Raw genomic sequence first — 17,760 nt, forward strand, 5'->3', positions numbered from 1 at the left:
TTTAACTTTTGTAACAGTACCTTTTATTTTAATTCAGTGAAACCAGCCAGTCTGTTAGTAGTAGAAAGCTCTTCCTAGTCCAGGAGGTTACCTAATTAAGTGTGCAGAATCAACTGTGCTCTGTTCATAAGATATAATCAAAAGCTTTGTGGGGGAGAAAGAGAAGGCTTACAATAGTTTTAAATAGGCTTTTTTAAAAAAATCCAAAAATAAAGCAGGTTCTATAACTGATAAGGATGTCCAAAATGGAAAAAAACTAGAACTACTAGCATGATCATTTATTAAATAATATAAGTTCTGCTATGCATAAAACATAATCTGCACAATTATGTTTTCTATACTTTTTATATTACATATGCATCTGTTTTTGTAGGATTGGGATTTGGGTACAGCATTGAGCTATCTAAGGTATCTTCTTGATGGCAAAAGCAGCCTCTTTGGTGTATCCCTGGAGATAATATATTCAGGATGTGCTGCATCCTGACATAAAGGAAAATATTAAAATATTTATAGATGTAAAATATTTTATTTGTAAATGCCAATTTTCTAAATTTGTTTCCACAAATTTCAAAGCCCGTAACACTCTGTATACTTCAAAAAATCATTTTTGCCAACATTAGATAACTATTATACAGAACAGAATAAAAACCTGTAAGACAAATACTGGTAGGATGTTGGAATATTGTACAAGAGAAGAAAAATATTCAAGAAACAAATTTCATACAGCTATTATCAAGAGAAAAATATATACAATGATTTATTCTGTAAGATAAAAATACATCATGCCATATACATTACAAGTTCAGACCTGTATCACTGAATATACTACCAGTTTTACAGTCCACTTTAGCTGTGCACACAAAAAAACTTCATTTTTTTAATATTTAGACTGTGAAGTGTCAGTACCAGAATTAAAAGTACAAAATAAAAAAGCTAACCTGGTTCAAAATGTTGATTAGGGTTCTACAAGCAAACACAAACAGTGTTTATTTTTTAAAAGAAATGTAAACAAAAACAATTCATACAAACACATTTTAAATTACTTTTTTTCCTCAAAATCCTATTGGCAGAGTCCTGCAGCTGAAAGCACAATTCCTATAATTTTTTTCCTTGATTTTACTTTTCAAGAAGGCAGCTATTGACTTACACTCTCACTACACATTCCTAGTTTCATTACATAATTTTAGTGTAAGCTGAACAGTTCATATAATCTCCACTATTTCTGTTGGAAAACAAAATCAATGTTCAGCATCTAGTTTGGGTGGTTTTAGCAGTTATTCACAGTTATCACATATTCTACACACACAAAAAAACCTGATTTAAGAAATAGGGATGTAACAATATAATACAAATAAAATAGATCAGCCTAAGTTTCCTCAAACATCTACAAAAACCACTGCTGTAATTTACATGCTGTCTAATCAATCTGAAGGGCTGCTTTAAAAAAAAGTCAATACAGCATAACTGAGCCTGCTTTAAAGATTAAAAAAATAAAGTAAAATCTCTCTTAAATTGAGATTTTGGTTACCCATGACAATTGTAATGACATGTTTAATACATGAAATCATATTGTAACATCCCTATTAAGTTTAATAAGCACCCGAACTGCTGCAAGATCTGGTAGCATTTGGTCAATTCCTATTTTTTATACTGAACTTTTATCCTCAAAATATTTACATTTTTGTACAAAGTAACAGGGTTTGTTAGTTCTGCAGGTAACAGCAGCAGCTTGGCTTCTAACTTTTCCTTTTAAAAATAGCTTCATTCACTTATTCAATAATAAATACAAAAAGTTTCTCTTATTTTACAGAAATCAAAACTACAATAAACTGACTCATGGAATCAAGTATTTTAAATGTATTTTAGTGCAAGTTATTTTTCCCTTAGCTCTATCCCTAAGGAAGTCATTTCAGTACATTCCTTGTTCAGTGGTGTCTACGTTTTTAATTTTTTTCCTGTTTTTAGAGGGCCTGCCCCTTTAGTAAGTAAGGCTGTGGCCAGCACTTTGGATATCTCCCTTACGCTGGTGATTTCAGTCTACATTCATTAGTGCCCCACTGCCCTTCAGCAGGTCAGCCACAGCTTCTCTGCCCGAGTCTGATTTCTCTTTAGTGAAAAGAAATTTATCTTTTAATGAAATCAAAAGTGCTGGACTGGTCTGGAGATCAGTTTCCATTCTGGGTGCCTGGAAGCCAGGCCTAACTCCATATTCTGCCAGCTGGCTTCTGGTGCTCACTTTACACTGGAGTAGAAGAGATAACTTGAGAGAAGTGATTGTTTTCATACACATAACACATCCCCACCCTGCAAATGAACAGCATCAAAAATCACTTCTTCCTTGGGACACGCAGCCCTCAGAGAGAGTAAGGAATGCATCTAGTTCATCCATTTTCGGCAGTTTACAGCCCCACAGTGACATGCAATCTTGTGCTGGTCATCTTCAAAATCAAATTTATAATCATAACACAGCTGAAATGAAAATAGCTTTAATTATTATTCCAGAATTAAAAGATAGATGCATTTTCAACATAAACTTCTCTATAAAAATGAGATTTATACACAATCTGTTTATGTTTATCCTACCTTTTTATAAATAACTCAAGGTAGCGAGCATGTTTAATAACCCTTCCTCTTATTTTTCCCACAATAGCAACCCTGTGAGGTGGGCTGGGCTGAGAAAGAGGGAAAGTCCCCTGGCTGGCTTTCATGCCTAAGGCAGGATTAGAACTCACCACCTCATTTGTAGCCTGGAGCCTTAACCACTAGACCAAGCTGGCCTATAAACAACCCAACCCTATAATAAGGGGCATGAAACAACTGTCTTAAAAGAGAAATAATCTCAAGATACCCCTAGAATATTGTTTTTAGTTCTGGAACTATTGGATATAATTCAGGTCCTTCCTTATTATTTCCTGGACAAGGTTTGCTTCTGAATTGTTTTTTTAAAAACATATTATTTCATTAACGTGTTAATTCAATCTCAGTTCATTGCCCTAAAGGGGACATAACTCCCCCTCCCAACCAATGCCTTTGGCCTGCATTTTAACAAAGGGCAAATTGCTCCAGCTGCTAAAGTCTCCTCTGCCAAAAAAAATTCCCTTCAGATCATAAACATGCCAGTCTTCAATAAATAAACAAAAATGCATTTCAGATGGGAAACTGCTTTCTGTAGAAACTCTTAAGGTTCCTACAGACTTTGCCTTCAGCCTAGAGAGCAAGATTCTGTCTACCAGCCATCGATACCAAGTATTTTGTTCGTTGCAAAAAAGAGCAGAATATTCAGTATATGAAAAAATGTATGGTACTAAAAGCCATATAAACCATACCTCTTCCCCTTTCTGGATTCTCCGGTTAGAGCTAATTATGATTTTATGTCCCCGTTCAAAGGTTACCACTTCAGCCACACAGTTGGGTGCACAGGAATGGTTAATGTACCTATAAGGTAGGGGAGAGAAAAGAAGGGTAGATATTTTATATATTGTACCATAATTTTACTATATGAGACTTTGAGCAACAAAAGATAAATTTATGTATTTAAAGTTAGGAAATGTGACAAGGTTGCAATATAAGAGGAAGGTACTTCTGGTGATAAAGTAAATACCAACTTAGGCTGCTGTGAAGGTTTTTTTCAAAAATAAACCGGTCGTGGATGTCTCGTGCCCTGTTTGTCAGGAACCCAGGGCGGCATATGCAGCGCACCTTCCTCCAATCTTTCCCACAATTATCCCGTGCAGATAATGGGCTGAGAGAGTCCTTGGCATAAAGGCACTTAGTGAGCTTCCAAGGCTGAATTTGACTCATTCTAATCCAACACTGGGGCACGATGGCTCAGCCATTAAAGACATTAAGTATGTCTGTGGGAGAACTTACAGCCCGAGTTCAAGACCTGAGTTCCACACAACAGGGTGAGCTCCTGTCCCAGCTCCTGCCTACATTTGAAAGCATGCAAATGTGGGTAGATTAATAGGTACCACTTTGATGGGAAGGGAACAGTGTCCCATGCGCCTTTGGCCTATAGCCACATGAACATGGAAACTCTCTTCGGACAAGGCTGGTTCCCTCAGCCAAGAAATGGGGATGAGCACCCACCCCACTAGAGTTGGTCATGGCTGGACAGGGGAAAACTTCCTTCTAGAACTACCCACCTTGCAGGACCTCCAGTCAATGTGGCATCAATAACATGATCATTATCAATGCGGAACATGTATACTCCACGATTCTGTGGAGAGAAAATCAGAAATGAGAGAAAAAAAGGACTAAGCCAGTATAACAAGTATTAATATTCAAAGATATGATATGTAGCCATCCTGAATTGCAATTACAATCCAAATGCTTATTAAAACATTGGAAACCTTAATGTCTTTTTCCCAAAAAGTAGCATTCTTGCTAGGATTTTGAGAATAGAAACACCAAAAATGAAAGTCCAAGGAAGGCTCAAGAATATCTTAATCACGTTTAGCCTCCATAAATGAAAGAATCAAACGTTGCTGTGGCTGGTTCACAACAAACTTCCTTTATCTGAACACTTAAAAGACATGCACGCACACACACACAAACACCTGGTGCTTCAAGATAGGTAAGGCAGATAGTGAGATAGCTAAAGATATAGACTGATAGATGATGGACGGACGGATGGATGGATGAAGAGAAAAAGAGATAACCAGTCAGTCAGACAGCTAGCCTTTCCCTTATTTAGGGCACTTAGGATGATGTTATCAATGAAAATACAAATATTATTAAAATCTACATGAAAAACTATATTTAAAAATTTCTAAAGTAGTAATTAGCACCAAGGGCCTTAATGAAACCCATGGAACTCTTATCCTCATTAGCTCCTCCATGTCCCACAAAGCTTGAAATACAAATGCTTCTTGTCTTAAGGAGTACCTGAGATTCATAAAGCTTCTCCTTCCTGTTGGCTACTTCATTGCGAATGATGGTTCCAATATATTCAATTACCATAGTGTGCTTTTCAATGTCTCTAGCAGCATATAAACCCAGGCCCTGAAAAGGCAGGAATGATTTGGTAATAGAGCACATCAGTGGCCTCTTCTGCTGATTTAAATAGATCTCAAAATCTCAGCATGTCCACTTAAGATATTTTAATAATCCTATAATTCTTTTCAACTAATGCTACAATGATTACAGGTAGTCCTTGACTTATGACAGTAATTGAACCTGAAATTATGGGGATAAAGTGTGGTCACTAATCAGGTCACCACATAATTGTGCCAATTTTACGACTTCAAAGAATGCCAAAGTCATAAAGTCAATGCCACAGCAAACCCATTATATCCAACGGATGGGGTTTTTTGTGCCAAAAACAAGAGGTAAATTGTGGTTTATTGTGTGTGTGTGTGTGTGTGTTTGAATTAAATCGTGGTCGTGTGACCAGGGATGATGCAAATGGCTGTAAATGCCAATATGATCATGTGATCACGGGGGAGGGGGAACACAGGTCATCAGAACTTTGAAACCAGGCCAAAAGTAGCTACGGAAAGGTTTTTCATAACTTCAAATGGTAGCTAAATGACCGGTCCTAAGTGGAGGACTATCTGTACTAAGAGAAAAGTCCCACTATGTTCAATGGAGATTAATCACTTGCAATTTAATGGAGTTGTTCAAGTAGGCAGTATACAGATGCTAGTAATAAATAAACAAACAAACAGTGAGTTCCAATGAAGGATAAATTAGCATGAATATGTAAATGAAACAAATAATAAATATAAAATATGCTTATTAAATAAATATTATTTTTAAATACATCTGGTATTTTCCACACAAAAATATAGTTAATACTTTCCTGGGCCAAACTGACCTGAATACGCGATCGTGCCAAGTAGACATTGGACTTCCATTCAGTCTTCATTTTCCGATACTGAGAAGACTTTGAATGAACAAACTGCTTACTGTAAGGTGCATTTAGTTCTCCTGTCACTGTGCTCTGAAATGACTTTGAAGTGCTGGTGCTATTCAAGGTATGAGGCCTGCAGCAAAGGGTCACAGAACAGAAGGAACAGAGAAGGAAAACTGAAGATCTCTCTGAAAGTTGCAATGTTCTGAATCATAAAACAGCTCCTAGATAAACAGACATTCAAAGCCACCTAGCAGAGACATTAAAGCAGCTGCCCCCCAACTCGGACGGGCCACATACACAGCCAAAGACAGCAGGGTTTGTAAGCAGCACACAGAAGCACAGGTATCCTACGGAAGCCTATAAACCCTGGGCTGCACTATGTGAATTTAAAAGAAAATACCTTAACACAAACCTCTTGACATGGCTGCTCATTTTGGGCTCAGAACGAGCGCAGCCAGTGGGGTTGATGGCGAGAGGCAGCTCCATGAGGGGGTTTCGGCCATAACGGAAGGTGTAACGCTCACAGGCCTCAACCCCAGGAAGCTGTAACACAAGAGAAATCCAGGTCAATGGAACTGCAGAAGAGCCAAAAGAACAGCCTTTGATACTTGAAACAAAACAATCTTCTTCACGGTGATGAAAAAGGTACAAAGAGCCCATTAAACCATTTCCCGTTTTTCTTCTTCTATTTTCTTTAAGAACATAGAGCCCCAAACAGGTAGCACAAAGACCCATTCTGATTTTTCTTCAGCAGTCTACAGGTTTCGACTACAATGCAGAAAGGAGGAGTTTACTTCAGGGTAAAATGTCCCCGAGATGAGAAATATTTTAGGGCCGGTACATTCTGTGCTGCTGGAGATTGTGGGAAGTATTATTTATTTATTAAATGAATATGCCATTACTGCTGAGCAACTCTGGCAGTTCGAAACTACACACCTGGATTTATTTTCCTTCTTTACATTCCTACTGCCACTATACCAGCAATCAAGGAAAGGCCTCTGACTTATTTCCACAGAACAGAAAGAGTTTCTGTGTATATGCCTGTGTATCTGTCTCTCTATGTTTATTTGTTCTAAGAATGAATTCCAGCTTTTGTTAAGTTCTGCTGTTTCAACTACAGCACTCTTCTCTAATGTATTCTATAAACAATTGCCACCAATGCCAAATTCTGACCATTACTAAGCAAGAATTGATGAAGATTCAGCCTGGCACCATTGCCCAAACACTCACTGATTCAGCTATTCTAGCCACTGCAGAGACAGTCAGGCCAAAAAGATCTTCGCCCTTGAGATACACAGGGAATAGCTGGAGCATTTCGGAGGTTTTCCGTATAGATGCAACAGGCTCAAGGATTTTATCCCAAACATCTGTACAGGGAAAAATACAATAAACAATACAGAAAGAGAACTGAATGCTTTGCTCTATTTATTATCAGGACATTATTTATGATTAGGATAGGAAATTTATTATAAGAATCAGACTAGATTTTATATCTGCTTTGGAAGTAATACTGGAATATAAAATATAGAGTACAAGGCTTAAGAAGTTATGGTTATATGCCTCCCCGAAACAGGTTTTAATAGTGGGTATTTCCTCAAGAAAGTCTATATTCATTGTATTATTTATTTTGGTCAGATGTTGCAAATTAAAATGCAATCACAAGTGACAGTGACAATGGTAATTAACATTTTCTAAAGATATTTATCATGGGAAATAGCCTTATGTATTATTGGGATGAATTCCTCAATAATTTTCCTTTCCAGGTCTAGATACATTCCTAAGCTACTATTAAATCAAGATCAGAATTTCTCAAACAATCTTCTCCTGGCTAGGAGTTTCCTTAAAGGCCTGAGGGGTGTAGCGGATTTTAAATGATGGAATGGGAACCTTCCAAAGCAAGATAATCAAATCCTGGTGATTTTAGGCTGGTTTTGCTATCAGCTTCCAGAAAATGAAGCATGACTATAAAGAAGGTATAGTAATATGAAAAAGAAAACACACTCCTTTTGAGTTTTATATATCAGGACATAGTAAAAACTATCTTGTCCTTAGCTGTTCTTAAAAGTGCACCCTCAGATTCATGGCATATTCCACCTTGACATCATTTATGGTTTCTCCATTTTGGCTTTCTTTTTGTAAAATAAAAAGTATTTGCTTTTTTCACATGAAGTGAAAGTAAATAAATGCAGTGCTTAGAAAAACTATCTCAGAAATAGGCAAGCTGCTTTCCTCTGGGTATTTAGACATCAACACCTCTCAATTCAATCAGATCTCCCTGGCCTAGCGTGACTAGGGTTCCCAGGTTTTCATTTACCTTCTGGAGTCAGGCCGGTCAGAATCATATCTTCGTGTCCTTGCTCAATCACCCTGATCACAAACAAGGGGAAGCCATCCTTCTCTTCAATGGAACACAGGTAGCGGGAACGGCGGTTAGTGTATCGTATGCTCCAATACAACCGGCTGGCCTCAAACCCTACTGGGTAGAGCACCTTTGAAGAGTGGAAGGCAACCATCTGGTGGGGCAGCAGCTGACCGATACTGTGGAAGATCAGGCTCCCCACCCGGAAGGTGTGCTCACGGTCCCCCCTCTGTACGATGCTAGCGATCTGTCGGACTTCATCCCGTTGGACGTAGACTCGCCTGAAGACCGCAAAATAACTGAGTTCTTGCTCATGAGTGCTCTTCGGTTTGTGCATTGGGCAAAGCATAGTTTTGTCTTTGAAAAACATGCATTGTGCTTTAATGGCACAGGTGAAGTGATAAACATTGGTACACCTTAACCTGTGGCAGCCGCTGGTAGCACCCATCTTGTGGCAGAACACGCATTTCATTTGCAAGCCCCTTCTCAGAGCAAGCTCAACATTGATTAAGGCACCAGCTTGTGTCTCATAGACCTCAGTAGACCAAAGAGCACAGTTCAAATGAACCCAGAGGTCTAAATCCAGATTCAGAAGCCTGGCTGGTCCATCAGTTAGCCCATCACCCTCTTCATGGCAGAAACAGCACTTTCGGTAGTCTTTCAGGGCAGGATCAGGTTTAAGGGTTGTGCCCAGTTTCTTGAGAAGCTCATCTATCTCCTCTTCACAAGTGGGTTTGAACGTTCCTTTAGGAATCACAATCTGTACATTCCATTTTTTCCATTTCATTCCTTTCCATTTCTTGTTCGCCGGTCGACAGTCATCAAGGCCATTGGGAACAGTTCTTAAGCGGGGTTTCAATTTCACGGTTACCTTAAGTTCTTCTGGTTTGGGCTCCACTTTGGCAGCTTCAAAGGCAGGAGGAAAAATAATGAGGGGTGATGAGGGGGGAGAATTCTTTTCCTGCAGTTGAGGGAGGCAGTGAACGTCAAACGTGGAGATGTTGGTACTATATTGGTGGAAACTTTTTGGAGGTTCTTTCATTGGAAATTGGATTTCAGGAGGGACAGATTCCTGAGAAATAATCAGAACAGCGGTTAAAAAGAGATTCATAGCAAAAGTTATGTGCATGCATTATTGGAATTAGATTACAGTTTTGTACTAATAACAGAAGTTTGCATGGTTTAATAATCACTTTGCAAGACTGGGCAGTTTCACAATTCAGAGCTGAGAATATTAGAATAATGTTTAAGGAAATATAATTGCAAATAGCTTAACCAAAAGGATCTCTGGTTTTTAAATGTATGTATAAGATCTTGATACAACGCATAAGTCTGTACTATCATTGGGATTTCAACTTATCTTGTACCAGGTTCAGAAAATGCAAAAGATATCTGAATAGATGGTTATGTATCCATATTATATTCTTTCTTTGTTATGTACAGTCCGATCTGCTGAAGATATGAACTATTATTAATGTCAGCAGCATCTATTTTGTTGACAAATCTGGGTGTTCTTATTAAACACTGTGTGAGTGGGAATGACAATCTGAAGTAATTTAATTTATTTATAACTTTTAACCCACTTTTATTTAATGAAATTCTAGTGTACCAGTTATATTTTTCCCATTAGTGTGAAAGATCCCAACATTAATTGCAAAATTTTGTAAAGTATGACTAAAGAGCTATGAGATGTACAGTAAATGTTTGAAGAGATTCACTTTACATAACATCTAGAATATAATTAAAATAATTATATCCTAAAGAGTCCAAATTTTCCCTTCAGAATAGATTCATATATATTTTGATTTTCACATTTTAAAACACTTTAAAACATATATACAGATCCTGTGTGAAAAATCTTCACTGCAGATGGATGCAACAAATGGAAAACAAATAAATATATCTGATGTTAAACAAAGTGAATTGCTCTTGATCTTCTAGATAATTTTTAATTAAAATGTTATATTAAAGCAGTGTCATGGTAAATATTTACCTTGCTTTCTGAACTTTTTGCTTGCATGGAGGCTGAATAAAGAACTAAGCAATTGTTACTACAGAAGACAATGTCTTTCTCTATTCTCTCAGACTTTTCCTTGGAATCCTAAAAATAAACAAACCGAAACAAAGCAATAAAATAAAGTCAGAAACATCTAGATCTTCCTTATCTGTAGGAAGCTTATATTAAAACATGATTTTGTTTGAAAAAAATATTTTATGTTGGACTGGAAAAATATTCAACAAATAAAAGTTGCTCTCCAACATACAGAATACTTAAATGTTATTAATAGAAAAAAAAATATTGTGTTATGATTACTTGCTTAGCTGGTTGTTAACTAGTAATAAATATAATCACAGGCCAAATAAAAATTAATAGATGGTAGAAAATTGAGGACATGCCAATTATCTTGGAATATTTTTGTATTTATAGTGGGAATACATTGACATATTTCTATTTTTATGCCACTTAAATGGAAGAAATATGATCCAGATTAAAGGAAAACAAATAACAGTGCTATATAAATCATTCCTGTACTGAGATCATTTACTGGTAAAAGAGCAAATTTTTACATTAAATAAAACAAAACAAGCAGCGCTAAGACAGTTTTCTCAACCTTGGCATTTTAAGATACTTGAACTTTTGACTTCCCGATTTCCCCAGCCACGATGTTTGAAGAAGAGTTCTAACACTTCAGGTATGTAAAACTTTCTGAACTCAAAATGGATATTCTCATCCTTCTGTACTTGATCAAAAGGACAGCACGGCCTTGAACAATCTAAAGTATTTTCATAATTCATTTTGTGAATTATGACTGAACTGTCCTCCCCCCACCCCCGCCTTCCCGGTCCAAAGTAAGTACAAATGTAACTGGGCTTCATCATGTTTTTACTGCTACTGCCTTAGACCAGGTAAAGTAACACTGTAGTAAAATCCTGTAGTAAAAAATAAAATAATTTTATTAAATGCATAATTTGAGTTAGAGTTCATGTGGATGGACTGTAGTGACTTCTGTTGCAGACTTACAATACAGACAGAAGAAGGTAGGACCCAAAGAACAAAGAACAACAATACTTCTTTCCTATAAGTTCTTGAAAAACATTTTGAAAATAATCGTCTTGGTCAATATCAATGCAGGTTAGTCACTGGGAAGTAGTTAGCATGGCCTCCCCATCTGGCCTTGGATTAAAAAAAACAAGGAGCTTGCTTTGATTCTTTGTTGTGCCCTATCCCTGGAATATCTGATACATTTCAAGTTTTATTCAGGTAAAATAGAGAGCATTCAATCGATTTCAAATTTTATCTGCTAGAACATAGTCAACAAGAAACAGAATATTCCCAACCCTCATGTACTCTTACTACTATAAGGCAGGGCTGTCAAACTCCTGGCCCATGGACCAGATGTGTCGTGTGCTGCCCACACCCAATTTAGCGAAGGGGGAAAAATTGCAATACATCATGTGACAACACCATGATGACACGAGTTTGACACCCCTGCTATAAGGGGAAAACACAATTAAAAATGGAGGTCATTACAGATATACCTGTTTCAGGAAATGTAGTTCTTTGAAAGATTTTCGTACTCCACTCCCCAGTACTACCACTTTACAATGAGAACACCACTGTGACCTTAATGCTGAACCATCCACAACATTTGGACTTTGTGCTTTATAACCTGACAAAACTGAAGATGAGACAAATACAAATTATTTTAATATATGCATCATTCTACTGTAAATATTCTTATGCCTCCAAATACCTGCTCCATTATCACTAAATTGATTAAATTTATATGCCACCTATCTCACTATCAAGAGATACTAGGCAGTTCACAATGTTATAAATAATGGCATAAAACAGTTAAAACATCAAAAGATTAAAACATTGGACAGCAAAGTTAAAACATTAAGTTGACAACAAAGTGAATAAAACAATCAACGTATACACGGGGTGGAGGTGGGATCTTCAACTGGTCTACTACCTATGCCCTAAATGAGATGCCCTATCAGGGCGCCAAGCTATTTGACAGAACTCGGTCTTCAGACCCTTTCAGAAGGCCAAGGAGCGTGCGGGGTAAGCAGATTTCACTTCAAGGGGAATAATGTTTCAAAGGTTAGGTGCCATGGCAGAAAAGGCTCTTCTCCTATATTCCACCAATCATAATTCCTTAGCAGAGGAGATTTGGAGTATGGCCCCTCTATCAGACTGAGTGGGGGGACTAAGATGGCTTCACAGAAATTAGAATAACAGAGTTGGAAGAGACCTTGGAGGTCTTCTAGTCCAACCTCTTGCTTAGGCTGGGAACCTTACATCATTTCAGACAAATGGTTATCCAATCTCTTCTTGAAAACTTCCAGTGTTGGAGCATTCACAAAGAAGAGGGAGCACACTATTCGCCAAAGCCCCTGAAAGCAGGGCAAGAAACAATAGAAATCTATTAAGGAGGAAAAAAAACTGGAATTAAGGAGAAACTTCCTAACAGTGAGGACAATTAACCAATGGAACAACTTGCCACCAGAAGTTGCAGGTGCTTCATCACTGGAGGTTTTTCAGAAAGGACTGGACAGCCACTTGTCTGTATACAGTCTCCATATCAATTAATAACCAATCCTTAATGCAACATCCCATCCTATCTAATTTAAAGTTAGTTTTCAACTTACAACTACAATTGAGCCCCAAATTTCTTTTGCTAAATGAGAAAGTAGTTAAGAGATTTGCTCCATTTTACGACCTTTCTTCCCACAACTATTAAGTGAATCATTACAGCTTAGTAACATATTTGTTAAGTGAATCTGGCTTCCCCATAAATTTTGCTTGTCAGAAGTTTGCAAAAGATGATCACTTGACCCCAGGACACTGCAGCCATCCTAAATACAAGCTAGTTGCCAAGTATCCAAATTTTGATCATATGACCATGGGGATTCTGCAACAATCATATGAAAAATAGACATGTCACTTTTTTCAGTGCCATAACTTCAAATGGTCACTAAGCAAAAGGTCGTAAGTTGAGAACAACCTATCTATGCATTGTCCTTCTTGGTGTTTATTTTTTTCAGTATCTCCTGTAGCAGTTTGGAACTAATCACAATTAATGACTGATATCAGATCAGTTCCCTCGGAAGCAGAATAACATCCAATCCTACAAATCGTTTATCAGAATTCAATTGATATTACTGACAAAAATAAAAATGTAATAAATAAATATTTACTTTTTATCTTGAAATCCCATTTTTTTTAAACCTTCAATGCTGAGTTTAACTTCTTATTTATTAGCAAAATATTAGCAGGTCACACACTGACTCACCATTTCCGCTTGATAAAAATGGGGCGTTGTGTGGCTTGAGTCCATAAGGCCCTGTCAGTCCAGGAGGGCCAAAGGTTCCTGACTGAGGACCATGAAGTAGTACATGTTGCCTGTACTCAAATGCTGGATTAGTTCTGTGTGGATTCATTATTCCGATGGATGATGGAGCATCAGATGCAGTGCTAATTTCATAGCTGTTTGGAATTCTGACATGCAGAAGATTGGAGAACGCAGCCACCACACTACCAATATTCTGGAGTGGAGAAAAAATAAGTGTATAGTTGCTTTGCTGTTAATAAGATACATATAGTCCTCACTTAACAACTGTAATTGGATCTAGGAACTCCCGTCACTTAGCAATGTCACATCACAATGGACATTCTGGCAGCCCTAGTTACCCCTGTTGTGTCGCAGCATCCCACGATCACATGATTACCATTTGCAACTTCCTGCTGGCTTCCCTCTTGCCTTTATCAGAAGGTGTCAGTGAAGGTTATAAATAATCGTGTGACTATGAGGACTCTACAACTTCCAAAACATTAATTTGTCATAAGTCAGATAGCATATGCTTGGAATTAAAAAAAAAATCCTCCCATAAATAAAAATTAAATGATGGTGAGCAAACTCAGTTGAAAGGGAATAGTAGAATCAGACTCCCATTTACTGACGAGTGATTAAGAAGCAGAAAAGATTTTAGGAATATATAGGCAGTTTTAACACATAATGCATACATAAAGTTTTTCAAGACCTCAGAGTTAAGACGGGGGCTTTTCATTTTGGATATAAATACCATATTTTTCAGAGTATAAGACACACCCTTTTCCATTAAAAAAGAGGTTGAAAATCTGGATGCGTCTTATACACAATACAGCATTTTTGGCCTCCCAAAACCCCGCCCCATTCACCAAAATGGCTGTGCATAGCCTTTAGGAGGCTTCCAGAATGCTCCTGGGGGGCTGAAGAGGGCAGAAATGAGCAAAAAACGGGACCGTTTTTGCACCCCCAGGAGCACTCTACAAGTCTCCTAAAGGCTATGCATGCCTTTTTTTGGATGAAAAACCAGGCTCAGTTTTGTGAAAAACGGGCCCTTTTTGGGAGATCTGCAGAATGCAAAACTTTTTTTAAAAAAATTGCCTCTTCAGAATCTTGGTGTGTGTTATACTTCGGGGCGTCTTATACTCCGAAAAACATGATAATCCATGGTTAGGGTAAGCAGCCATCTTTCCTGATCATATCAAATTGTTTAGAATGGTGAAATCAAACTGGTCACACAAGTAATAAATTGGCAAATGCAATTCAGGACAAGAATGTATAAAATAATGCATTTAGTCCACAAAATCCTAAGTTTAAATTAATGGGATCTGAAATCAGGCTACTAATGAAGAAAGGAATTTTGGAGTGCCAGTGGATAGCTTGAATTAAAACCCAGTAAAAGAAGTGAGTTACAAAATTGGAATGATTAAAAATGGTACTGGTAACCGAATGGCCAATAGGATAATGTTCTTATCCAGCATATAGCAAAGCTATTGAGCTCAGCTTTTATGACCCTATTACATACAATTCAATGAAACGATACTGAAAGTGCATAGTAGCGTTTAATACAACTGACAGCAGAAATAAAAATTAGCAACCAAGACATCAATAGCACACTGAGAACGGCACCCAGCCTTGTCCATCTAGAAGTGTGGTACCTTTACCTCTGCAGCTGTAGGATGCAAAGTAATGGCAATGGACACAAGCCCAGATTCTGTGTTATTTGGGGCAAGTCCAAGTTGAGAACTGAAGAAAGTTGAACAAGGCTCCATTTTGATGAAATTTTGCTTTGCCTCTGAACCTTAAGAGAGAAGAAATTGAACTTTAAGTCACTTTGGAATGTGGTTAAACTGCAGTGTTCCCCAACCTCAGCAACTTTAAGATGTGTGGGGTTCAACTCCCAGAATTCCACAGGCAGCCATGCTAGCTAGGGATTTCTGAAAACTGAAGTCTACTCATTTCACTACTGGGTTAGAGAAATCAATATATTTGTTCAGAATAAATGTTGGCTTTACCCTTTCCAGAACTTGTTGGCAGAATTGGAATGACAGGAGATGGAACGGACTGTGGCATCTCTTCTTTTACTGCTGATAGATCTGGGTACCTGCTTATTTCCATGCCCATGACGCTCTCAGGGGAAGAAGAAGGAACAAAGCTATCTGGACTTTCTCTATCATCACAAGGATCCTGAATCCTAAGACACACAGCAAAACCAGGACACTTGTAAGTATGGTTCACATATACAAAGAGCAAACAGGTGATTCATGAAGTTGACTGCAAAGTGGAGGCACTTTCAAATTTTTCCAAAACTAAATTTATTAGGCTTTTTTTATAGCCAAAATATGCTAACAGTGCAAAGAAGTGTGATGTAAAAAAAATAATAACACTACAGTATATGTTATCTATTGATAAGCACACTCACTTACTTTAGCTGTTAATTCCATTTTTTAATCTTCCAGTGATTGTACAATCCTGTGCTTACAAGTAATTTATGTGGAAAACAAAATAAAGAGCATTTCAAGAATAAGATCTCAATCTCTTCCCACACAAGCTACTATCTCCCTGATATTTATTATTTTTAATTCTCAGTTACCTGACTAGACCAGTGGTCTCCAACTCTCGGGCCAGAGCCCACTACTGGGCCAGAGCCTGTTCAAAACTGGGTCACAGGAGACATGGGCAAGTGAGTGTGTGCGAAGGTTCACTTCGCACTCGAGAGGATGACAATTGTGCTTGCGTGGAAAGCTCCACTTGTGTGAGTGGATGGCGCTTCCGCTCTTGTGCGAAGTGCCTTTGTGAGTGGAGGTTCACACATGGGCACAAGCGCCCTCCACTCAAGTGTCCTCTGTTTGCACATGAGTGCAAGTGCCTGCTGCTTGTAAGAGTGGAGCTTTGCATGCAAGCAGAACCATCTTCTGCTCACGCGAGTGAAGCTTTGTGCCTGAGCGCAAGTGCCTGCCATTTGTGCATGAAACTGCATTTGCAAGAGTGGAGGGTGTGTGTGTGCCTGGCCACTCACATGCCCCTTCCCCACAGACTGGGCTGCCAAGCCAGAAAGATTGGGGACTGCTGGACTAGACAACAGTAGCTTTGTAGTCTGGTCCCAGAAACTTGCATTTTCCTCTTTCAGCAGATAAAGGTCATTCCATGACAGAACAGAGTCTAACTCTGATTTTTAAAAATGGGAGAAACAAAATAAAACTGAAAACTATTCTGAATGCTTAAAACTACATAACATATATGAGTTATAAAAATAATGGGCTGAACTAGTCTGAAACTAGTTGTGCTGTCTTTGGGGTGGCTTGTTGAGACATAAATTACAGATATTCCTTTAATTTATAGATCAAAAAAACTTAATAGCAAAAATATCATTATGGGGCAGCAGATTCTGCTCAGTATCAAAACACATGAGCAAATATTAAGCACAATACAATGTTAATGCCTTTAAAAAAAGACACCTACCTGAGCTCTTCATGATTGTTATGAGGCGGGGTTGGAAGAGAAGCAGGGACATCCACACTCTTAGGACCCTGAATTATGGCCCTGGCTAACAAATCATCCTGTGGCCTGAAAGGCAGCTGAAACTGCTTTGAACCTAAAGCTTTGGCAACAGATAGGATGCACAGATTAAACAAATGATTTTAAACAGCTACCTGACTGGACTGGATTAATGAAAGCTTACATGCATCTCTGAGGAACCAGAGAATGTTTTGCTAACATTTAGTAACATCCAACATATTCTATGTGTAGGCTATTCCAGATTCAATTTGGAGAAGGTCATACTTGGACCAAAATATGTTTCTTTTGCCTGAATATGAACATGTGTTTGAAAGAGGCATAGAGTTCCAGGGTAGGTTACAGGAGAGAAAAGGTAAAGACAGCAAAGATGGGGAAAGGTGAAGCAAGGAAGATGCTTGGGGCAACTAAGAGGAAGGGCAAGTAAATATGGACCAATTGGATTATTTATATTCATTTATTTATTTTAATACCCTATCTTTATGATTTTATAAGCAACACAAGGCAGAGCACATACCTAATACTCCTTCCTCCTCCTATTTTCCCCACAACAACAACCTTGTGAGGTAGATTGGCTAAGAGTGAGTGACTAGCTCAAAGTCATCCAGTCGATTTTCATACCTAAGGTGGGACTAGAAGTTACAATCTTCTGGTTTCTAGCCTGGACTGTGCTGTATCCGAATTTAACTATGGAT

At 38.0% G+C, this 17,760-nt stretch overlaps 1 protein-coding gene across 9 annotated transcripts in view; it reads right to left on the minus strand.

The window, feature by feature from the left end:
* Positions 1–734: 734 nt before the first annotated feature.
* Positions 735–17,760, minus strand: part of KMT2C (lysine methyltransferase 2C) — a 171,255-nt gene continuing 154,229 nt past the window's right edge. For 8 of the 9 annotated variants that reach the window (XM_032236936.1, XM_032236935.1, XM_032236937.1 and 5 more), the window contains 14 exons: positions 17,012–17,150; positions 15,565–15,743; positions 15,214–15,350; positions 13,517–13,769; positions 11,757–11,896; positions 10,210–10,317; positions 8,172–9,288; positions 7,088–7,224; positions 6,258–6,400; positions 5,819–5,987; positions 4,888–5,004; positions 4,146–4,219; positions 3,327–3,435; positions 735–2,469 (listed from right to left, as the gene is read on the minus strand). In XM_032236936.1, the coding sequence (XP_032092827.1) occupies positions 2,377–2,469; positions 3,327–3,435; positions 4,146–4,219; positions 4,888–5,004; positions 5,819–5,987; positions 6,258–6,400; positions 7,088–7,224; positions 8,172–9,288; positions 10,210–10,317; positions 11,757–11,896; positions 13,517–13,769; positions 15,214–15,350; positions 15,565–15,743; positions 17,012–17,150 (2,915 nt within the window). In that variant the 3' untranslated portion in view covers positions 735–2,376. The remainder of the gene's footprint in view (positions 2,470–3,326; positions 3,436–4,145; positions 4,220–4,887; positions 5,005–5,818; positions 5,988–6,257; positions 6,401–7,087; positions 7,225–8,171; positions 9,289–10,209; positions 10,318–11,756; positions 11,897–13,516; positions 13,770–15,213; positions 15,351–15,564; positions 15,744–17,011; positions 17,151–17,760) is intronic. The other variant, XM_032236939.1, reaches the window with a different exon arrangement.

The sequence above is a fragment of the Thamnophis elegans genome, chromosome Z (genome assembly GCF_009769535.1).
Source record: "Thamnophis elegans isolate rThaEle1 chromosome Z, rThaEle1.pri, whole genome shotgun sequence".
NCBI lineage: Eukaryota > Metazoa > Chordata > Lepidosauria > Squamata > Colubridae > Thamnophis > Thamnophis elegans.